We start from the raw sequence: 24,732 nt of genomic DNA on the forward strand, positions 1-24,732 counted from the left end.
TTTTGGATAAAACACTCACTTCAGCTAAGCATCATCAGTGATAAGCAAAAGATGAAGCATTCATTCGGTCACTAACTTTTTGTAAAATACTTCCGAATTATATAAAAAGTTCAGACACATGGCTAGAATCTCTTGGTTAAGTTCGAAGGGCGAGAACCCGAGACCCATGTGGTCCTATAATCCCACCTATGCAAATTAGATGGGAAAATATCTCTCTCATTGTAACAAAAAAGGGAAGTTTTGACACATTTTTTTTTTTACTATAATGATACATTATTTGAACTTTTTAAATATAATTTCAAAATATCTTTTAATTGTTCTACATCGATTGGATAAAAATCTCTTGGAATTGCAAATACAAATTTGTACAATCCTCCTATCTTGAGCTAGTTTTTGGGATTAGCACACCAGTAGAATTTTTTTGTTTTTACTTCACGCTCTAAATGTTCATTTTTTAGCGTGATGTGGTGTGGGTTAGATAAAATCTCTGATAGTTGCATATATAGACTTGGACAATCTTCTATTCGTAAGCTAATTTTTAGGATTGAGTTAACTTCAAATCGTAATCTTAACAATATCACTTAAAAAGATCCAATATCTTATAATTTAAGTTAAATATCTCATTCCCAGTTAACCAAAATGTATCCCATAAAGTAAGAATAAGCTATATTTTGATTATCAAATTATCAAAATCCTTATCAAAGTACCAAATATCAATCATCCATGTCGGCATGCCTATGCCTCTCTATATATATGTAGACTACCACTGCGAAAATATTCAACATAGTCACGTATTTACATATAATACGAACGTAAGTGAGAACAAAAAAATATTTTCTCCGCCGTGGCTGCATATTGAAGATGCGACAACTGAGAGATTTTAGCAGCTGGCACGGAGGCGCCGCCAGAGGCTACGGCGGAGAGGTGTTGGTGCTGTGGGGAACTTTTCTCAGCCTCTTTCTCGTCATAGCCGTCCTATTTTCATGTGCAGGAGGGTCGTCACAAGACCAGGCGTCGAACAATGATGCTTACGGTGGTGCGACGTGCGCCGCCGCTTGCGGTGGCTGATCATGAATCTGTTTCTAATACAGCGGGCGGCATATCCATTCTTGTGGTTTGTTTAATGTTTGGATCGAGCATGGTGCAGTTTGTGTAATCAATCTTTAATTTTACACAAACATGTGTCCCAGAAAAGAACTCACTGCAAGTGTTGTAATTTGTACATCATGTTAATTTCGAGGAAAATATTTGCCAAAGTCATTATTTTTCGAAGTTTAAGAAGTACATGATCATATAAGTTGTAGAATTTTTCATGTCTACCGTTGGCTCGCCAATAAAATGATAACGTAATCAAGTATATCGAAATTATATATCCAATACGTGTGTAAACAAAGATATCCAATATGTGTGTCACTTCGAAGGATATTACGAAGGAGTGTCTATTTAATTTTCTTTTGGTGAAAGGAGATTCCTTTTGTGAAAATGTCACCCAATGTCCCAATCCCTAGTGGATTCTTCGCATTGTACAATTCTTTGGTTCTTTTATATTGCTGGGGCCGTTAGACTTATTTCAACTAATTTGAACTTTTAATGCGCTATGCACATAATGGGATTTTCTGATTTTCTTCGGGTTTATTTTGAGCAAATAAGTTTCGTGAAAATACTTCCAGAAAAACTATATATTAGTACGTGTATATTTTAAAAGAGCTTAAATATAATTAAAAAATTGATAATATGATAATAAAGTGAGTTTTATTATTGTATCCGCCCCAAATCTCGTTAATTGATCTTTACGATGCTTCCTCTGATCCTTTCAGGAAGTAGAATGAAAAAAAATACTGATATTATCATCGATTTAAAAATACAGAACATGGCTTACATATTTATTTACCATGACGACACTAAAAGTTTGACGTCACTTTTAGATTTCGGCTCCTTGCATATCCCCGCCCACTAAAAGTAGTCCTACACTCGAGCCAACTAAACAAACTAGATTACATTAAATTCCACAAAGCGAAATGGCCGTTTGTCGACTCTGATCTTTCCTTCTTCAAACTCAGATACATCTTCTCCATCTTCTTATTTCAGAATTTTAGTAAGAAAATTTCAACTTTTGATATAGATGAGCCACTTTCAATTGTTTGAACGAATATGACAGACAACAGGATTATAGCATTCATAGGTTCTTCCTGAGCTCTGCTGGTATTGATATAAACATGTCATTTAGCTGCTCGGGAATGTCAAGATCATCTAGAACCTTCGAAATAATGCCCAAATAAATTCGGAAATATTATCAATACCTTCCAATCAGCTCAAATATAGTACCTACAATCATCAATTTAATATATATCAATTATTGGAATTCAGAAGAACCAACAACAACGAGCTGTAGTAAGTATAATATTAAAAGTTTCTCACGATTTCCGGTGAAAGCGACGACTGATGGGCGACGACCGATTTCAAGACAAAAAAGAAACTTCGAAATTTTGGTATTAAAAGAAAGTTTATGTATTCTGACTTTCTAAATGTACAATCGATTTTGAAAATCGACGACCGACGGTGAAGTTACGGCCATTTCAAGTAACGAAAATTGCGATGGCATGAGGGAGAAAAATGAAGATGCACAAAGAGTGAAGATAGAGAATAAGAGAGAGAAAATTGATTGGGTCTAGTTAAAATTTTTTTTTTAAAAAAACATACCTATTATTTTTTTAAAAAGAAATTAGGTGGGGCTAGGGCCCAACCTAGCCCCTAACCTAGCTCCGCCCTTGTTTGTATGCATTGATGAGGGAAAATACACAGCACGCAGGCAAAGTCGCAATACAAAATATTGTGATCTGTGCAAGTTTCAAAGACTATAAATTTAGTCTCACCAGCCTTTTCAAATTGCCAGCTGACAGGTTCTTTGATTCGATATACTGTAAGTGGGGGTTGGTTTGCGTTCACAGCAGATAACTCAAAGCATAGATATCCATCACCGAGAACACTGCATAAGAATATTAGTATCAATTCTTCGTAAACAAAGTATTTAAAGCAGTCACAGCCTTACGCTTGGATTTCAACATTCATGACCATGCTCTAAGCCTGTAAGCAGTTTCTCTCAGAATTCCACTAGAAGATGATATCTACACGTATAAATTTCTCTGCAAGGTGATAGAGGGGATTACAAAACTAGCTGAAGAAGATTTTAATGAGAAAACCGTACACTTTATATGGAAGTACGTAACATTATCTTACTGTATACAGAGCAAAAAAAAAAACGAGCTTTTAGCTACCTGTTGCATACTAGAGATAAAATTGAGTCCACATATCGATAAGAAGCTGACATATTTTATGCTTTCAACAGGTCCTTATTGTAATGAATAAGATCAAGTTTCTACAAGGCTAAAGATAGCTGTGCATTGAACTGTCACGATAAACCTCACGTTCAAGTTGATGTTTATCACTTCTAGAGGACGTATTGTATTTCCAAAAAGCCAATGTTATGGATGGGACATATCGAAAATGCCAATGTTGGCCCAAACAAACAACACATATCCCATGTCCATTCAACCAAGCCCAGATCATTTAAGCCCATTCATCTGAGAATACGAGATTGAGGAATTCAGAGGACTAATTCCCAGCCGGTTGAATAATTTATTTGTCGTATTTGATTTGTCATTTGGTAGTAACAGCAAAACAGAACTAGAGATTTTATTCCATTCAATTAGATTTGATTAGTGTTGTATTTCCTCAGTCCAACATTTCTATTTGACAGGGGTGGATGGGACGTATCGATTCATTAACTTTTAGTTATAATCGAAAGGTCAAGACGATACGACGGCTCGATCATCTGATAAACTTTAGTTAGAGAGTATTAAAAATATATTTGGAGTTTGAAAGAGAAATAATTTGTTATAATTGAATCTCAAACTCGATATCTACTATCGAACTTGGGTCTAGACCATCAACTATGACGGGGTAAAAAATATATGTCAATATGGCTAAAGAAATCAAACACGATTGCTTTAGGTAACCCTTCTTTAATGTAGTATATAAGATAATATAAACATTAAGATTTTACTAATGATGCAAGTATTTACCATAAACGTCATATTTTTTTATATAAAACTAATATTTTTTTATGAATATCCCAAATAGAATATATGTCTCACAAAATTGATCCGCGAGAGTTTTTGAGGGGTGTATTGGTTATAGACTTGTAATGACTTTTATGGAGTTTAAAAGTCTAGAGGTATTCAAACTAGACTTTTATATACTCCATAAAAGTTTAGTGGTATTCAATGTAAACTTTTGTAGAATTTTAAAAAGTCATGTGATATTCAAACTTGACTTTTAAAAACTCTACAAAAGTCTATAGGTATTCAAAATTTCAATAGACTTTTAATGACTCTATGGAATTCTATTAAGTACAAGAATTATAACCTAAGGTACAACAATAAAATGTCAATAAAAGTATTTGATTCAACCTAAAGATTTGGATGTACATTTAATTGAAAAATCTCCCAAATTCCATCTATTTATTTTTCCTTTTATTTGTACTTTTTAAAAACATAATTAAAATTTAATTTTTTTATTAATTATTATATAACATTTTATTTTTAATTATTTTCTTTAATTTTAGTTAATCTATATATTAAATTATTGTATAAGCAAATTCATAACGATACTATACCAAAATTTTCGGTATACCGAACCAAAAAAACCTTACATTTTAAAAAAATTTATAATTTATTGTTTTAAAATATTATATATTTTAAAATTTTTGTATATTTTTCCGGTATTTCGGTATATACCAAAATTTTCAAATTGTATATCGTTACCGTACCGAAAAATTCGGTATTGTTACGGTACCGTATCGAAATCTTCAGTATACTTAAAATTCGGTATTCAATATTTTTTTGTTATGGTAATCTCGGTACACCGAAAATTCGGTATTTTTTCCCACCCCTAACAGGGCTTGTATTGGCATGTGCTATATTACACAATTTTCTTTGAAATAAGTGTCAATTTGATGAATTTCAAATTGAACTAGATAATGAAGCTCAATTGTCTTCATCAGCACAAGTTTATGAAGGTGACGACTTTGATCAGTTATTTAATACTCAAAAACAACAATGAGCAAATGCTAATGCATGGAGGGATATCATAGCCAATGGAATATAGAACGATGTTGATCAAATTGTCAGTAATGATTAGATTTTTTTTATAAAAGACTACTCATTATTTTGAGTGTTCTTTTAATAAAATTTTATTATGAACTTATAAAAATATTATTCATTAATATGTTGAATTGACATAAAGAATTGAAATTTTGATTTCAATAAATTGGATAGTTCATTTGTCGTTTTTCACAAATTAAATTGATTTAACTTTTAAGTAAATAAAATTCATTTACATTCATAAATAAAAAATAATAATTTAAAATTGAAGAGGTTATTTATGTCCAATAATTATTTTAAAAATAATAATAAAAAATAAATCACAATTATAAACTACCTAATTCGCATAATTCTATGAAAAAGTTCACAAAAGTTTACAAAAATCTTGAAAAAATTCTATAAGAGTCTATGAAATTTGTTTTACAATTATATGAGATTCCATAAAAGTCAATAAAAATCTATCAACTCCACAAAAGTACATCATTTAAAAAAAGTCATTAAAATCTTTGAAAGCATAGAATGAATACATCCTCTTTTGTGAAATTTTATATAGCTACCCAAATATTCATTAATTAATCACTACAAAGAAAGCAACTAAAGTGTTCCCGATGTTATCTTTACTTTTTTTCACATTATATCGTTAGGTAGAGAGGCATGTGGTGTGATCATGACATTAAATTTGATTGTGATATTATAATTTTCATTAAATTTCAATTGTCGAATACTTTGAAGACAATGTAGAGTGTCCAAATGCACTAACTTTTCATTTGCAAACATATATTTAAATTGTTTAAGAATAAAATCAAATAATATACTTAATCTAAGTTGTCATGCCTCAACTTTTGGGGTTCTATACAAGCATTTCTGGAAGAAAAAAGATATTGTGCTTCCACATCTTCATTGTGAAAAAGAAAATGTATTTAATTTCGATTTGTTGTTTTTCCTTTTCAAAGGAAAACATAAAAATAAAAAGAAAAGAAAAGAAAAGCGAAAACAATGTAATTGGATAACAGATATATCTAAATATAATAAATCTCATCAGTCAGTCAATTAGAATTATTAAACTAATAGGCTTTGACCAATTAATTAAACTATATTATCGCATCAAACATTTGTCGTTTTACCAAAAGTTATAATTAATGATGATGATACAGCACTAATATTTTTATAACATGCTACACTTACGTCGTACATCATCCACTCTCTTACCTCTTACGAAGATAATTATTATGAATTATTTTTTGACTACTCCCAATGCCAACATTTTTTGTATAATTTGTGCTCTACAACTACAAATGTAGACGAAATGAACTATATATGTATTGGCTATGAAATCCCCAATGCCAACATTTTTCGTAGACGAAATTAAATATAAATAAATAAAAATTTGTGTGAGACGGTTTCACGGATCGTATTTTGTAAAACAGATGGTTGACCCGTTTCACCGATTTTTATACTCTTGTCTTTAAAAAATCCAGTACATTTAACCCTCATGTTTTTTTTGGAATTTCATTTCTTTGGAAATAAACATATGGACGTAGCACGTAAAATCCAGTCATTTTAGTAGGCAGCAGCTGTTTTTCCTTCTATTTCACATCTGCAGCAGCTCTTCTCCATATCGCCAGTTGCCGCCCGCCGGCTCATTTTTCACTTTTATCTCAGGTCTCATCCAACAAAGTTACGGCTCTCGATACGAGCCATCGTCCGTGATATTGATATTGATATTGATATTGGAATATAATAAAGGAATCCCATGGTCACTCCAGTCCAAGAATGCGACTGACGTAACAGGCCTACTATTACTACTATTCTACAGTAAAATACTGTTTTCCTTTTCGTTTTCTTCCACTGTTTCCGTTTCTCCAATATATTAGTCTATTGTCCCAAAACTCTAATCGCGTCGCTTTGCTGAGCTGAAAACAACTTTTCCTTTTCCCCGTAACGACCATTTTTTCCCTCTTCTCCACGCTCGCATTCCCACTGTTGAAGCTTTCTCTCATACACTCCCGCAGACTCTTTCAGTCTCTCTGTCTCCTCGTGTGTGTGTTTTCAAAGTAAAGCACCACTTCAATCTCAAAGCTTTCTTTTTTCTTTCTTTTTCTATTTGGTTTCAGCTGAAGGAAAGGTAAGTTCTAAAGAACCCATCTTTTCCTTTGTTTGTCTTTTTGGTGGCCACATTTCCAGCGGTCACATATCTGGTTTAGCGAGATTTTCTTGGAAATGTCAGTTCTAGTAACTTTCTTGATCTTAATGTTATGCAACTATGGTGGTGTTTTTATTGTGAGTTCTTTAAATGACGAAGGCATAGCTTTGTTGACATTTAAGCGGTCCATTAAAGAAGATCCTGACGGTTCACTCAATAATTGGAATAATTCTGACGAAAACCCTTGTTCTTGGAATGGAATTACGTGTAGAGATCAGAGAGTTGTCTCTGTTAGCATACCGAATAAGAAACTCTATGGGTTTCTTTCTACATCACTTGGATCTTTATCTGAGCTTAGGCATGTTAACTTAAGGAGTAATAGGTTTTTTGGGGCCTTAGGTTCTGATCTTCTCAAAGCTCAGGGACTGCAAAGTTTGGTGCTTTATGGTAATTCCTTTTCTGGGAATTTACCATTTGAGATTGGGAATCTTCAATATCTTCAAACTTTAGATTTATCACAAAATTTCTTTAATGAGTCCCTTCCCACTTCATTTATTCAGTGTAAAAGATTGAGAAATCTTGATGTTAGTCAGAATAATTTTAGTGGTTCTTTGCCGAATGGATTTGGGAAAAACTTGGTTTTGTTGGAAAAGCTTGATCTTTCATTCAATGAATTCGATGGCCCAATTCCTGGTGACTTGGGCTATCTGTCTAATTTACAAGGAACTCTAGATTTGTCTCATAATATGTTCAATGGTTCAATCCCATCCATTCTTGGCAATCTTCCTGAGAAAGTTTATATCGACCTCACATATAACAAATTAAGTGGCCCGATTCCACAAAATGGTGCTCTGATCAACAGAGGACCAACTGCCTTCATTGGAAATCCTGGTCTTTGTGGTCCTCCATTGAAAAATCTTTGTTCTTCAGATAGTGAGACAGGATCGTCTTCCTCGATTCCTTACTTGCCTAGTAATTATCCTCCACAAGGTGGAGAAAATGTTGGAAAGGGACAGGGGCTGAGTAAACCCGCTATGATTGCTATAATCGTGGGTGATGTGATTGGAATTTGTGCTATTGGTTTGCTATTCTCATATTGTTACTCGAGGCTTTGCCCTCGTGGCAAAAGAAACAATGAAAATTCTTATGGTTTTGAGAAGGGACGTAAGGCGAGAAAGGAATGTCTATGCTTCAAGAAAGATGAATCAGAGACTTTATCAGAAAACATAGAGCAGTATGATCTAGTGCCATTAGATGCACAAGTGGCATTTGATCTTGACGAGCTTTTGAAGGCATCTGCTTTTGTCCTTGGCAAAAGCGGTATTGGAATCGTTTACAAGGTTGTGCTGGAGGATGGACTTACCCTGGCTGTGAGAAGATTGGGTGAAGGAGGTTCACAAAGATTCAAAGAATTTCAGACTGAAGTTGAAGCAATTGGAAAGTTGAGACATCAAAAGCTCGTAAATCTTCGAGCTTATTATTGGTCAGTGGACGAAAAGCTGCTGATATATGATTTCATACCGAATGGGAACCTTGCTACTGCTATACATGGTTAGTTTTATGACTGGTAGCTATATTAATATATATCTTGTTTATATAGTCACAAAAATGGGATATCTTTCTTATATTAATAGGAAATAACCTGAAATATTTTGTATGCAATTTTCCTCAGGAAAGCCAGGGCTGGTGACATTTGCGCCTATCTCATGGTCTACACGATTGAAAATAATGAAAGGAGTTGCAAAAGGCATGGTTTATCTACATGAATATAGTCCCAAGAAATACGTTCATGGCAATTTGAAGCCATCAAATATATTGCTCGGACCCGATATGGAGCCCAAAATCTCTGATTTTGGCCTTGGACGACTCGCCAACATAGCTGGTGCATCCCCAACTATGCAATCAAGCCGAATGGCCTCTGAGAAACCACAGCAAAGGCAACAAACCAGTAGTACAGCTTCCGAAGCTGCAACCTTTGTCTCGACTTCTTCTTTTGGCTTGTACTATCAAGCTCCCGAGGCTGTGAAAATGGTGAAACCATCTCAAAAATGGGATATCTACTCGTATGGTGTGATTTTACTTGAGATGATCACCGGGAGAGGGCCACTAGTCCTAGTTGGAAACACAGAAATGGATCTTGTTCATTGGATGCAACAATCTATTGAAGAGAAGAAACCATTATCCGACGTCTTGGATCCACACTTGGCTCAAGATGTTGATAAAGAGGAAGAGATTATTTCCGTTCTGAAAATCGCAATGGCATGCACACAAGGCAGCCCCGAGAGGAGACCTTCGACGAGGCACGTTTCGGATGCAATGGAAAGAATTCCCATTTCCTCTGATTGAAAAAAAGAAAAGAAAAATGACACTCCATTCTAAGAATTCGATTCCATATTGGATCGACGTTGATGTTGAACCGTTCTTTCTTGAACGCGAGAGGAGACGTGCAAGAGGGGAGAGTCTGGACCAATGTTGACTTGAACTGAATGAACATATGAATTCCCTTTTCTTCATGCCAAAAAAGTCTAGTGAAATGTGGGGTTTTTTTCTTTAAAAGTGTGGTTTAGGGTGCGACTTCATTGTTGATGTGTGTACATGCAGAAGCTTTGTCATCTTGTTGTTACCATTCCTTTTTTGTTTTTTTTGGTGCTTTTTTTGACAGCTTGCCATTTGTGTGTTTGTGCTATTTCTTTTGTTTATCTCTATATCTTTGTTGATGGTGGTATGTAATTTAAATCATTTCAGTTAAAATCTATTTCTTTGGAAAGAATTTCATCAAGTATTTGGAATTATTCATCCATAACAAAAGGACTACCGAATGGAAGAGGACTGAGTTTAAGATTTGTAATCTTTTAGTGGTCAATTCAACAATATTGTGAAAGAAGTAGACTAAGTTGCAAGTTTTCAATATCGAGACTGTTCCCTCTTCAATTCCAGATATTCTTGGATAAGAGCACAATAAATTCCTAGCATTGATAAGTTAAAAACTCAAAGTATGTCAACAAAATTATAGTAGTATGATTGGAATATCACATATGAAAATGTGTGGAAGATAGTTTGAGAGTTATGGTGGTAGGGCAAGCACCATGCATGACTTTGGGCTTGGGGGCCAATTTTTTGCACCAAATAATTCTTGATATTCGTTTGGCCACAAACTAGTAACGAAACTTCTTGTCTGGATTGGTTTGTCAATAATTTCCTTATGGAACCCATATTTACACACTGTTTTTCAACATTTGTATCTTTGATTTGGAATCATTGGCCCCGTCAATCAAGCAAGTTGAGGTGGAGAGCCTTGAGGAAGTTTCAAGGGAACACAAATTGATTGTGGACTGATGGGTGGGCTTAAAATTTTGACCATACCAAGAAATAAGTGGTGTGTATTGGTTGGTTTGCTCGACTCGGACACCACACAAATTTAAATCTGTTTCGGTTGTATGTTACAAATATATAATATGATATCCGAAATATGGCAAAAACTTTTGTGAGACTGTCTTGTGGGTCGTATTTTGTAAGGCGGATATCTTATTTGGGTCATTCATGAAAAAATATTACTTTTTATGCTAAGAGTATTACTTTTTATTGTGAATATCGATAGTGTTAACCCGTCTCACAGATAAAAATTTACATTTAATGCAAAAAAGGTTCGATTAATATTGACAAAAATATACTCAAGTTACTAAATGTTATTTTATAAAATGTATAATCTAAATTTAATTATTAATGTACTTAAACTTTGATTTTAGGGTTGGTTCGGGTTTTGACATATATAATAAGAAAATCGAACTGTATAAATTTCGATTTTCTATTTATGGTATTTGAAATTCTATTTATACTGTATCTCACTAGTAATATTATTTACCGGAAGTGTGATTATATTTATAGCCTTCGTGAAATATAAAAAAACCATAAAACCTCGTTGTAAAATTTAAATCCTTTTAAAACTTTGTTTGTCTAAAATGAAAAATATTTGTCCCACGAGGTTCTAAGTCTCATTTTTCACAACAACAGGTTTTAAAAGATCATTCATTTTATATGAAATAACTTTTTTTTTTTAACAGGGTGCTGTATATCCCACATTTCTCTAACTAATTATCAAACGTGACTTGACTCAAAAGAGCTAAATTTTCATGGTTTTGAATGAATTACATTGGGGGCAAAAGTCTAATCTAAAATGTCAAAATGTTTTACCGTTGGCTGAATCAAAAATCATGTGCATTTTTTAACGGAACAATTTAAGAAAATGTGACATTTTTATTTTGTAAGAGCTTAAATTTTTCGTTATGTTGAATTTTTATTTTTTTAAAAAAAACTTATAATGTTTAGGATAAGTTTATATCAGAAAATATTAAAACTAAATTTTCTTTACAACCATCTCAAATTTTCACGTTTCAGACAACTTTTTATCCAAATATTTCAAAAAACCAATTTTATAAAACCAACTTTAATCTAAATCAAATCAAATTATTTAAAATTAGATATTAATCAATGTAAGAAAGTGAGACAACAAAGGAGGAAGAATTAGGCTCGAGTTAGGGGTTTGGATTCAATTCCTTCTTCTTTCCCGGCAAAGGTTGTAGCAGTCAGTAATGAGTTTTAATTAGATGGTCAGAATGACTAACCATAAGAGTATAGGTTTCACGTAATATACTAAAAATAGAAGTATTTCTTAGCCCAAATCAAGCTGAGGTATTCAAATCATTTTCCTGTAGAATGAAGTCATTGGATTCAACATAGAACCAACATATGTAATATGCTACTAAACTGAAACAAAAAAATCCACACATCTTGGATTCCTTTCGTTCGAGTTTCTTGCTCACAATGAGTTGTCAAATTGAATTAACCAAAGCCGAAGAAGAGACAATGTGATTTGCTTCGTCGTTATAGCACGCGATTCTCAGCCTTTGAACGCGCTCCACAAACTCCCTAATCATGAACAAAGATCAAGTATAGTTACCAGATCTCCATAGAAGAACAATCGGTTTGTATATTCTTGGTAAAAATTGAATTATTATGCTTCACTTGCAATAGGTCAGTAAAAGTAATACGTACTTCCAAGGAACATCTGCAATAGTGCTCCATTGCTCATCAATATCCTTGTAAAATAAGGAGAATTGTGACCCAACTTCGAACAATCTCAGACCTGATATCGTATATTTTCCTAATACACATTTACAGCACAACCTTTTGATTAGTTCATTGAAAGTTATAAGACAAATCAACTTATTGTCTCCTACAATGTGTACCATACCAAACATGTCTTCTAGTTGAAGTGCAAGACTCAAATAATCCATATGATCAATAATGCACACTTTTCTTCCTACAATGACACCATCCATGCTCACTTTCACATAAGAAGTCCAACATTGTTTGTTTTGAGTTCTCTCCGATGATTCTCCATTGAGACTTTCTTTAATGATATGTGTGTTCAAATCGGTAGCCCGTTTCATATGTGGGTGGAGCTGCTGCCAATCTACCAAGATTTGATCATAGTTTTCTGCAATTAAAAACATGAGGAAATGTGGCATTGAACCTTTATTTTAGCACAAGTGTATTCAAGTAAAACCCAGATTATGATTTTATCGATTTATCTTTTAATGTATATAGTATCGAGGACAGACAGCGAAAAAGATAGGACGTCGAATAAATATTTGAGTGTTGACGAGAAAAAGAAACTAGGTCCTAAGCTCACGTCGAATGTTAAAAATTGATGGCAATGTATAAGATTAGACTAAGTAATTCAGTGCACAAATATTGTATGTCTGATTTTGGGCACTGAGGGCTGAATTTCAAGAATTCTGAGACGACCCGCATATTTTAAGCTAGATGGTACTATCAATGTCGAAATTCCCATAAGATATGTATTTGGATTTGGAGATACTTCAACATATCAGATTATGATGAAAACTAAAAGTTCTTTAGTGTCTGATGTAAAATCGAACAAGTTATACACTTTGGATGATACAACCATTTTGACGATCGGGTATCTATTTTTAAGGAGTTGATACAGTTGGGTTCTGATTATACCAGCAAAGTTTCGAGGAAATTATCACATTTAATAGATTCATGTATTGTCTGAGACGTTACGCAGAGACTCGTGTTTACGTAAACTGTATGAAGATGATTATGTTGAAGAAAATGAATGATATTACCATGAGCACAAGGATAACCAGCATCCGGCTGCAATGCTCTAAGACTGAGCCCCAAGTCAATGAGCTTAGAGTCCTCTTTGTTTACACAATATGCAGTGGGAAGAATATAGCTTGATGCATTTGAATCCATTTAAACTGTAATAATAAGAAGTAAATATATCGACTTTGTTATGAAATATACGTATGCATTCATGTTCCATACACCTATATATACACGCATATTCTAAGTGCAAATATTTCAGACTCCTGCGACAGAATTGAAGTTGGGATCAGAAATGGTAAGAAGACGAGGGGACAAAGGAGACAATAACTTTATCCCATTATCATTCAGAGAAAATTATGAATGGCGGTTATGAATTCTATCATTTAAGGGATATGTTTTAACATGGGGTGGCAAAGGAACACAAGGACAAGGTATGGGCTCGAGTGATTGCAACAGAAGTGGGTTTCGAGTTCTTGCAACCATATGTTGCCACAAATATCAATTATTTTTCAGCTCAAATCTGCCTTTCATTAGAAGCGCAGGCCATGCTAGCCTGTGGTGTTTGTCGTGGACATGGAAAATGTTTTCATAAAAAGCCATTGTTGGTCGATACATGAACCTCTTCATATTTTATCACATTAAGTACTTGTTAGGTTTCCGCTGCTATAATAGTAATAATACTCAACCAACATACTCCCACTACTTTAGATTTTGAACTTTTGGTAAAATGACAATAAACAAGCCGCTGTGGAATTCGTTCAGGATAGTTTGTAGTTAGTTTCTCAAAAATAGAGAAGAATGGCATAACCATCATAGTTGCCTTTCGCTTTTCGTTTCTCAACATCACTTGTGTGTGATTCGTGATTAAGACTACCATCAAGGTTGATCCAATGACATACAATAAGACATATATGATTTTTTATATGAGGTCATGCGTTGAGTAACATAACCCATATTTGTACCATTGGATCGAAAAATAGGACAGTGCCCCTATGTGTAGGATCAAATCAATCCTCGCAGCCTTGTATTATGCAGAGCATCTAACAGCAAGCACTCAACCTCCACGTCTAGTAACACAGCAATTTTAATTCGTAATGCTTTCTATAAATTCTCAGTTATACTTGTTTTCCCCAATAAATCAACATCATTGTTGGTTCACCTTAAAATGTGCTGTTGAGCTGGCGTTGACAGAGCATGTTAAAGAACACGGCATTCACCAAACAAAAATCTCAGGCAACAAGAAATATGTTCAATACATAAAGGCAAAAAAAAAGGACAAGAAAAGAGTCTTGCACAACAAGAGGAATACTCCTTTTTTCAAGGTTGATAGACAAGTTGCCTCATTAGTTCTTCCACTCACAACATAGCTTAAACAGAACACAATCTCAATAAACTACACTTACATGGATACGTGTTTTCTATATTCAAATGTCAGAAAAAATATGTATAACCAAACTTATGCATGGTCTTCTCAGGACTCCATACAACTGCCAGTTAAAAGAGGCTAGACACACCAACCAACAGTTTCCTACCAAATCTTGAATGATACCTTACCAAACACATGACAAGTTTGTGTATTACTTTTGAGCATGGTCAGTCAAGGATCGGTCCCTTGAGAAGAAACAACACTCATACACACCCTAAATTAAAAAGGAAATTGTTAGAAGGAACACAATCAAATGATTCTGACAATATTTATTATGATTCTAAATAATGGAAATAGGGTGGGTGTAAGAATATCTTACCAGTACATTCACGCAGGTTCGTGGGATAATCAATGAATTCCCCCAAAGATAAAGGGAAATTTTAAAAAAATGAGGGGTAAATAAGTCACGTGGATGTAACTTTTCTGCTTCATGCTAAATCAAGATTATGCCTCATATTCTTGAACTGAGTCGTGATGTGTTAGAAATTCGATTATACAAGGGTACAATTGTTCCGCAGCCTGCAGTATCAGTGAACGTCAAAAACCAAGGACAAGACTTTTAAAAAAGATGAGTAAATTTCAAAAGGCGACAGATAAAATTTTCATACCATCCGTCCTCCCACCAAGTCGTAATGGGCATAATGCGGACCACCAGGCTCTCCAAATACTTTATACGTGACCAAATGCTCGGGAATGAGCTTCACAGTTTCTGATTGATATAATTGGATTGGGAAGACAAATTAAAATTTGTGAAAGTTGGTCTAACAGATATTATTTTGAGCTGCGATAGAAAGCAAACCATGCACAGCTTCTGGTGGACAAATCAAGTCATGATCTCCCGCAAGAGCCAAGACAGGGACATTGCTTTCATGAAGATGATCCTTGTAGAAAAATTTACCGCTTCTGTCCCGGAGTCCCCCTTCTCGAAAAGCTGTAGTCAGCTGCAATAACAGTTTAGCAGGAATGGTGCCTACCAAAAGTAAAGTTTCCATTAATCAATGAATGAATGCACAACATACAACAGAAATTAATATATACCTGCTGATAATGTGACACACTAAATAAATTTGGAGCTTGGAAATGCATAGCCATTTCTAGCACTTCATGGGATGCACTAAACAAAGATGACTACTGTGCCAAGAAAGGACTGATAACCCCTAGTTTTTCTTTTCGTTAAATCATTCTAAACGAACTAATTAATACATACTGCTCGCAAAATTATCAGATTACAGCTGGGAATTATAGGAATGGTGAAATATGCTATCGCTTATCGTATAACTTCTTCGCTTAAGATAAAACTCACTCTCTAAAACAAGGAAACAACAGTACCAGATTGCCATGGCATTACCCATCTGTGGTTAAGGACAAGTGGATACCAAAAAGAGGAACATGTCTCAACTTACAAAAGTTGCTTAAAACAAGTTTCTTCAAAAGATCTGGATGCATCATATCCTGTGCTGATATCAGGTCATTCAGCCACGATAAGACATAAGGTGGCTGGGAAGAAAGAGGGTAAGCTGCAGATAACAATGCTCCCAAAGGAACAATCGGCACATTGAGAGCTTGTGCGGGGTCAGCCTGAAGGAAGGAAACTTATATTAAATACAACGTAAATAAGAATTTTGCAATTGACCTGAGGAGATCAAGAGATAAGAAATGCAACTTACAAGGGGTAAGAGCAGTTTGAGTGATGATTTAGATGACGTGTAGTCAAGTGATGATGCCAATGTAACAACAGCTGCTAATCCAGGATCTCTTCCTTGAGAACCTTTAAGAAACAGTACATAGAAGATGGAAAAAAAAACACTGCTTGAGAACAGAGACTTCATGCGTCAATCAAAACATTTAATAAAATAAACAAATATGAAACTTCTATAACAGATATTACAAAGATAAATACTTTGACAATCAAACATCGAACAAGAATTCTAGCCACATCAAAACAGCATAAGAGCATATATAAATATAATGCTGAAATGGAATCATGGTAAAAAAAAACATCAGTAACATGCTAAAAGCAAAACAAAAAATGAAAGCACCAGTCATTTTTTGGTGGAATGAAATAAAAAAATCTACAATTAGAGAGGCAGGAAAATTGAGGAGTTAAAGGATAAGAACGAAAATAAAATGACCATAAGTCCAGAAAGTACTGTGTGAGAAAAGACTTTGAGCAGTTCCATAGGAAGGGACTGTAAACGGGTGAGCAGGATTTGCAGAATACAGTTAGTCTGAAACAGAGAAGGGAGACACAAAAAGCTATTTACAATCCAGAAACGAACTTGACTATTCATTTCTCTTGCGCCTTTGCAAGGTTTATTTGTGATATTCAAACCGCATATGAATCCAAAAAATCAAGTCAAAATTGCCTCAAGAGACTGTCAACTACTATTCTTTAGTGAATCATTCATCTCAGGATCCTCCGTCATTTCTTTTAATGGTAAAGAAGCAAGAAGCTCATAACTCACCACTCAAACAAAAGCCAACAATACATGACCAACCAAACAGCTCAATGGTAGAGCAGGTGGTTTTCCAAGATATGTGTCTTGGGTTCAAGTCACAGTGGGTTAGCGTGGAAAAAAACATTCACCCACCGAATACCTTTGTATCCAGCAGGTTTGAAAAATAAACAAAGCAAAGAAAATTCCAGGTAAATACCCTACTTAAAACATGTCTGCAAGAAATTACTCCATCACAGAAATATGATTAATAGATTGTTATATGGTGACAAGAAGAAGAATCAATAACACAATTACCGAGCATAATAGGGAATCAACTCACTGTATCGTGATAACAAGGCATATAGCAAGATACCCCCCATGGAGTGCCCTATAGCAAGTATTCGACCATCCTCCGGTTTGCTCTGGGACCTTACGTATTCCATCTAGAAGACATGGAAAAGGGTAAATGACTGGTACTATCAATATCGCTAAAAACAATATAATATAAAAGTATACAAGTTGAGAAGGAATTAATTTCTATTTTCAACAGAACTACAAAAGTTAGCAATAAGTGTAGCTACTCCAAAGAGAATGTCACCTCACCGCGGAAGGAACATCCTCTTCCAGATAATGATCGAAGTCCCAGTCATATTTGACTATCAAGTCTAACTGTTTCTGGAAATCATCTACTGTAGTCATCACACGCTCTTGAAGATCAAAGAGTTGAGGTGAGAGAGAGCGCTGACCTTCTTCCACAATATCTACTAATCTCTGACTTAGATCCCTAATCTGGCCTGCTATACCAGAGTTTTGCCTCGTTTCTAGCAAACTTGAAAACTTTTCTCTTATGTCAATAAAGCGTTCGAAAATAAAGGAATCCTCTAATAACTTTGATATCTGATCAAATAATTTAGCAAACATAATGTTCGACTGAGTTTCACTGAGAAAACCAGAAAGTCTTTCTGATAGTCGCATAAAAGTTTCCGTCAACTCTGTCACCAATCTAGATTCATCCACTGCCATTGGTGGTTCTTTATTGACCACAGCTATCTCAGATTTTTCCAAGGTAGACTGCTGCTCCACAGGGAGAACCCCATTGGTTGCATTCTCCACAGCAATTTCCATTCTTGCAGATATCTCATCAGCTGACTTCTCAACATCCTTGAGACCTGACTCTTGCATACTCAACCCAGCTCCTCGAACTTCTAGAACCCAAGTATCAAATCCTTGTCCACACATATAACGGGCAAATGAAGACTGCAAGATCAATTCATCGAGACAAAAAACAAAAATTAATTTTGCATATTACTTCTTTCTCTTTTTTCGTGATTGAAGGGTAATGCCAAACGATTGTATAGCATAAAACCATGAATCCTATCCCATTCTTGTCAATAAGAATTGCAAAAATGGTCGTTCTGCTGCTAGGTTGCATAAACTAATTGACTAGGTTTCAATGTATTAAACAACAAATGGCACAACATTTAAGAGTTGGCATTTATTACAGATGGAAACTTTTTGCATCAAGAAGCTCCAAGCATTTCAAGAAACTCTTTACTATGTCAAGCACATAATCAAAGATATCTTTTGTACCAGGCTTGTAGCTTAAAAATGTGATTAATACCTTACTAAGCATATGACCCATGAAATCAACATCGTCCCACAAATAATGGCATAACCAGTACGAAAATTATTCCCACCAAAGGTCACATTCTTCAAATAAGAGAAATTCACATTGTTACAGAGATGACAAGCAAAGTAGGTAGAGCGGGAGAGAGAAAGAAGTAAACTAACTCCATGTGAGAGATCATATCCTACGGCATTTGTTCCCACGCCCGACAGCAGCAGCAGTGGATGTTTTCTTCTTGGAGCCTATTCTCGGAAAAAAAAATCATACATCAAATTCATTCTAATTTTTGAAAAAATGGCAACTTTCGAGCTACAATGTGTAGATGCATAGATTTTGTCAACATAAATACACGCACAATCTCTTTATTTTATTAATTGTATTCATACAAATCTAAAAGTCACGATGTATTATTAAATATATGTTAGAAAATGGATAGAAAAGTGATGACGTGCTTCATTGTTTTCGTTAGTGGACTTAGTCGTATATATAAATACCTAACCACTGTAATTAGCTTCTTAAGAAAAATAAATAAGAAAAAGTTCTTTCCGCATCAATGGAGTTTTCCTCCCTTTTTCTAATATGGTATCAGAGCAGGTTGGTATCGCGATTCTGATTCACCGTGATCCGCCTTCTTCTTCTTCTCCATTTTCCTTTTCTTTCATCAATTGCTTGCAATGGTGAAAGGCAACAATATGGCAAATAATCAGCCCAATCGCAGCATCCTGGAAGACTCGAGTAGTCCATTTTTCCTTCAAAATGGAGATAATCCAGGATTATTGCTTGTCTCGCATCAATTAACAGGTTCAAATTACAATACTTGGAGTCGATCTTTCTCTATGGCGTTGACTGCTAAGAATAAGCTGGAATTTGTTAATGGAGATATAATTCGGCCGCAAGTTAATGATCTGCTGTTTGGAGCATGGAATCGATGCAATAGCATGGTGATATCTTGGATTTTGAATTCAGTCAGTAAAGAGATTGCAGATAGTTTGATGTATTTTTCTACTGCACATGAAGTTTGGATAGATCTGAGAGAACGGTTCCTTGAAAGCAATGCTCCACGTATCTTCCAGATTAAGAAATTGCTTACCGGTTTGCATCAAGGATCCATGGATGTGAACACATATTATATGAAATTACGCATTCTCTGGGATGAGCTGAGGGATTACCAACCCGTGGCAGCTTGTACTTGTGGTTCTATGAAGGAATTGATGTCATACCATAATCAAGAGTGTGTGATGCAATTTTTGATGGGGCTATATGAATCATATGCACAAATTCGTGCGCAAGTGTTGATGTTAGATCCACTTCCTATGATTTCGAAGGTGTTTGCGTTAGTTGTTCAGGAAGAAAGGCAACGTTCCATTGGTTTAAATTCCTCAAATACAGCTATGGATCAGTCGTTGTCTCTTGCATCGCCTGCTACAATTGTGATGCAAAAAAAATTTCAGAGTGCAAAAGGAGGAAAGAATGATACAGTTGTTTGCTCGCACTGTGATTATCCTGGACACACGATTGATAAATGCTACAAGCTTCATGGCTATCCTCCTGGACATTCAAAATTCAATCAACAAAAGAAGGGCAGAGTATATGCATGTCAGGGTGCGACTCTGGAGACAGCAAGTTCTTCAATTGATTCTCTAACTACAGGTCAATGCAGACAACTTATTGAGTTCCTAAGCACTAAGCTTCAGACTGGGATTGGATCCATTCAAGACTCACAACATCATCAAGGACCTACCGTGTCTTGTTTCAACGGTATCAACTCTCTATATCACTCTTTTAACTCTATATCACGAACGAGTTGGGTGCTAGATACTGGGGCAACACACCATATTTGTTGCACTTTATCTTCCTTCCATTCTTATAAGGCAATTGACTCCAAGGTCATTTTACCAAATAATTTTGTTATTCCAGTCACACACATTGGAACGGTTTACTTATCAGTTAATCTCCACCTTACTGATGTGTTGTATGTTCCAAACTTCCAATTCAATTTGCTCTCTATCAGCTCTCTCACGAGTCAAATTCCATGTTCAGTTTCTTTCCTGAACAATGTTTGTCGAATTCAGGATATCCATCACACGAAGACGATTGGGATGGGTAAGCGAGTTGGCAACCTATATGTCTTTGAAGATTCTGATGTATCCTTTTCACTCTCATGCAATGCGTCCTCCAATAATGGTGACCTGTGGCATTTTCGATTGGGACATCCTCATTTCAGAAAAATTTCCATTGTAAACAATCAGTTGATTTTCAGTACAGCGCATAAGGAACCTGCACATTGTTCGGTTTGTCATCTTTCCAAGCAACGACGTTTACCTTTTACTGCAAACAATAATCTGAGTGAGCGTTCTTTCGATTTATTGCATATTGATATTTGGGGTCCTTTTACTCCAATTTCAGTTGAAGGATACAAATATTTCTTGACCATTGTTGATGATCATACTCGTTTTACTTGGATATACTTGTTAAAGAACAAATCTGATGTGTCAAATATATTTCCAACATTTTGTAACCTGATTCTTACCCAATTTGGTGTCCCTATTAAGTCCGTTCGAAGTGATAACGCTCTCGAACTTAACTTCGCTAATTTCTTTAAGTCAAAGGGTATTATACACTATCACTCTTGCGTTGAACGCCCTCAGCAGAACTCAGTTGTTGAAAGGAAGCACCAACATATATTAAATGTTGCACGTGCTCTCCTGTTCCAATCAAATGTGCCACTGGTCTACTGGAGCGATACCATTCTTACTGCTGTGTACATTATTAATCGCATACCATCTTCACTTCTTTCTCATAAAACACCATTTGAGATGTTGTATCATAAATGCCCTTTGTATGCTCATTTGAAGGTCTTCGGCTCCTTGTGCTATGGGTCTACTCTTCTATCCTCTCGCCATAAGTTTTCCCCTCGTGCTATAAGATCTGTTTTTCTTGGTTATCCACCCGGATTCAAGGGATATAAACTCTTAGACCTTGACACGAATGATACATATATTTCTCGGGATGTAGTTTTTCATGAAACTATATTTCCTTTCAAGGATCTTCAAGAACCCACTGTCCCTGATTTCTTTTCTGATAGAGTGTTGCCATCTCATACTCCTCTTGTGTCTTCTGACTCTCCCCTTGGTTTCACACGTTCTCAACGCCATGTTACTCAGCCAGCTCATCTCCGTGATTATCACTGCTTTGTTGCTGCCCCTTCTCCATCAACTTCCACAGCTTATCCTCTCCATTCCGTCCTTGGTTCAACAAAACTATCTCCCTCGTTTCATGCCTTTGTAAATAATATCTCATCCATTGTTGAACCTGATAGTTTTTCCCAAGCTGTTGTGATCCCTGAATGGAAACAGGCTATGGTCGAAGAGCTTAATGCTCTGGAAAACAATGGGACATGGTCTATCGTTTCATTACCTCCAGGAAAATCAGTAGTTGGATGTCGGTGGGTTTATAAGGCAAAATTTTCTGCTGATGGAACATTACAGCGTTATAAAGCTCGTCTTGTTGCTAAGGGATATACGCAACAAGCGGGGGTTGATTATCTTGAGACCTTTTCTCCTGTTGCCAAATTAGTTTCTGTCAGGTCCCTGTTGGCCATTGCAGCTGTTCGTGGTTGGTTTTTACTTCAACTTGATGTTAACAATGCTTTCCTACACGGTGACTTGCACGAAGAAGTCTATATGTCTTTGCCTCCGGGGTATTGCAGAGAGGGGGAGACATTGCCCAAAGGTGTTGTTTGCAAACTGCACAAGTCACTTTATGGGCTTAAGCAAGCTTCTCGGCAATGGTTTGAAAAATTTTCATCTACCTTGCTGAATATTGGGTTCAAACAATCACAGGCGGATCATTCCCTCTTTACCAGAACTCGAGGAAATGTTTTTCTGGTATTGTTGGTATATGTTGACGATATAGTGATAGCAACTAATTGCGAGCAAGAAGCATCAGATTTGAAAGTGTTTTTGGACAATAAATTTCGTCTAAAAGACTTGGGAGCTTTGAAGTATTTCTTGGGTATAGAAGTTGCGAGATCACGAGAAGGGATATCAATTTGTCAACGACACTACCCTCTCAAATTACTCACAGATTCTGGACTTCTCGGCTGTAAGCCACGGTCCACACCTATGGATGTTAATCAAAAGTTGTCTCAAGATGAAGGGGAGTTGATTTCCGACCCAGCTTCGTATAGGCGTTTGATTGGGAGAATGTTATATCTCACAATTACACGACCTGACTTAGCTTACGTTGTGCATAAGCTGAGCCAGTACGTTTCAAAGCCACGAGTTCCTCATATGGAAGCTGCAGTGAATGTGCTTAAATATGTCAAAGGAACAGTTGGGCAAGGTTTGTTGTATAAATCCAATTCTGATCTCAAGCTTAGAATCTTCTCTGATGCAGATTGGGCTACATGCTCGGACACACGGAGATCGGTTACTGGATTCTGTGTTTTCCTTGGGGAATCCATGGTATCATGGAGGTCTAAGAAGCAACAAACTGTTTCTAAATCGTCCGCGGAAGCGGAATATCGCTCCATGGCTTCATCCACTTGTGAGATATTGTGGATCATATCTTTAATCAAGGATCTTGGCATCATATGTGATGGACCAGCTGTGTTATTCTGTGATAGTCAAGCTGCTGTGCACATCGCTTCTAATCCTGTCTTCCATGAGCGCACTAAGCACATCGATATTGATTGCCATATCGTCCGAGAGAAGGTCCAAGCAGGCTTGATTAAACTCATGCATGTTTCCTCACAGCTGCAGTTAGCTGACTTGCTCACAAAACCTTTGCTGGCTTCTCGCTTCCATAGTCTTTTGTCCAAGATGGGCGTGCATAATATACACGTCTCATCTTGAGGGGGAGTATTAAATATATGTTAGAAAATGGATAGAAAAGTGATGACGTGTTTCATTGTTTTCGTTAGTGGACTTAGTCGTATATATAAATACCTAACCACTGTAATTAGCTTCTTAAGAAAAATAAATAAGAAAAAGTTCTTTCCGCATCAATGGAGTTTTCCTCCCTTTTTCTAATATGTATCTTAGCAAGATTTGAAATTTGTACCCCAAAACATTCAATATATATTTAACCGGGAGGATAAGTGCACTCAGCTTCTTGCATGATTCGTTCAATACGGCGTCGCATGTAACACTACAAGCATACATTTTTACGCGTCTAAACATCAAAAGAGGTGGGAACAATACCCCTGGCAAGGGGTTGTAGCGCCAAAGAGCGAGGCTCCACTTGGAATTATCAACCGCGACGTAGTGGAGCTCGTCGGCAGTGCATATCGGTGGTTTATCAGGAAGCTTCTTCGCCGCCGGGTCTGCAGCTATCTGAGGCCCTGTCTCATCTGTTGAGAAAGCTCTGATTTTGAAATTTTCGACGACCAGGTGGCGAAAGGAGGCAGGACGGGGAAAGAGGATCCGGTGGTTCTGTAAGAAGCTGAAGTGGAGACGATGGTCACGGCGGAGAGTGCCCGCGGCGATGTGAATCATCGGGTTAATATTGGATTGCGTGATCGCCATATTTGAATAAATTAAATTCTATGGTTTTTTCAAACAAATAGATATATACTGTGTGAAATATAAAATTATATAAATATGTATATTGTGAGACGGTTTCACGAATTTTTATCTGTGAGACGGGTCAATCATAACGATATTCACAATAAAAAGTAATACTTTTAGCATAAAAATAATAAATTTTCATGGATGACCAAATAAGATATATGTCTCACAAAATATCACTCGTAAGACCATCTCACACAAATTTTTATCAAACTTATATATTATAATATT

General features: G+C 35.8%; 3 protein-coding genes across 3 annotated transcripts; 1 reads left to right on the plus strand and 2 right to left on the minus strand.

Annotated features, from left to right (window-relative positions):
* The first annotated feature begins 6,964 nt into the window (after nucleotides 1-6,964).
* LOC142555350 (receptor protein kinase-like protein ZAR1) lies at nucleotides 6,965-10,022 on the plus strand. The gene is made up of 2 exons (XM_075666177.1): nucleotides 6,965-8,856; nucleotides 8,978-10,022. The coding sequence occupies exons 1-2, from the start codon at nucleotides 7,383-7,385 to the stop codon at nucleotides 9,649-9,651; spliced, it is 2,148 nt and encodes a 715-aa protein (XP_075522292.1). The 5' UTR covers nucleotides 6,965-7,382; the 3' UTR covers nucleotides 9,652-10,022.
* Nucleotides 10,023-11,984: 1,962 nt separating this feature from the next.
* LOC142555352 (auxin-responsive protein IAA32-like) lies at nucleotides 11,985-14,593 on the minus strand. The gene is made up of 4 exons (XM_075666179.1): nucleotides 13,458-14,593; nucleotides 12,557-12,802; nucleotides 12,358-12,466; nucleotides 11,985-12,231 (listed from the first exon to the last, which is right to left on the minus strand). The coding sequence occupies exons 1-4, from the start codon at nucleotides 13,585-13,587 to the stop codon at nucleotides 12,135-12,137; spliced, it is 582 nt and encodes a 193-aa protein (XP_075522294.1). The 5' UTR covers nucleotides 13,588-14,593; the 3' UTR covers nucleotides 11,985-12,134.
* A 136-nt stretch (nucleotides 14,594-14,729) lies between these two features.
* On the minus strand, nucleotides 14,730-24,501 carry LOC142555351 (uncharacterized). Its single transcript, XM_075666178.1, has 10 exons — nucleotides 24,136-24,501; nucleotides 19,096-19,173; nucleotides 17,908-18,561; nucleotides 17,645-17,747; nucleotides 16,534-16,634; nucleotides 16,270-16,444; nucleotides 15,666-15,836; nucleotides 15,475-15,575; nucleotides 15,186-15,385; nucleotides 14,730-15,080 (listed from the first exon to the last, which is right to left on the minus strand). The coding sequence occupies exons 1-9, from the start codon at nucleotides 24,457-24,459 to the stop codon at nucleotides 15,311-15,313; spliced, it is 1,782 nt and encodes a 593-aa protein (XP_075522293.1). The 5' UTR covers nucleotides 24,460-24,501; the 3' UTR covers nucleotides 14,730-15,080; nucleotides 15,186-15,310.
* Between the last annotated feature and the right edge of the window lie 231 nt (nucleotides 24,502-24,732).

This window comes from Primulina tabacum, chromosome 9, assembly GCF_025594145.1.
Source record: "Primulina tabacum isolate GXHZ01 chromosome 9, ASM2559414v2, whole genome shotgun sequence".
Taxonomy (NCBI): domain Eukaryota; kingdom Viridiplantae; phylum Streptophyta; class Magnoliopsida; order Lamiales; family Gesneriaceae; genus Primulina; species Primulina tabacum.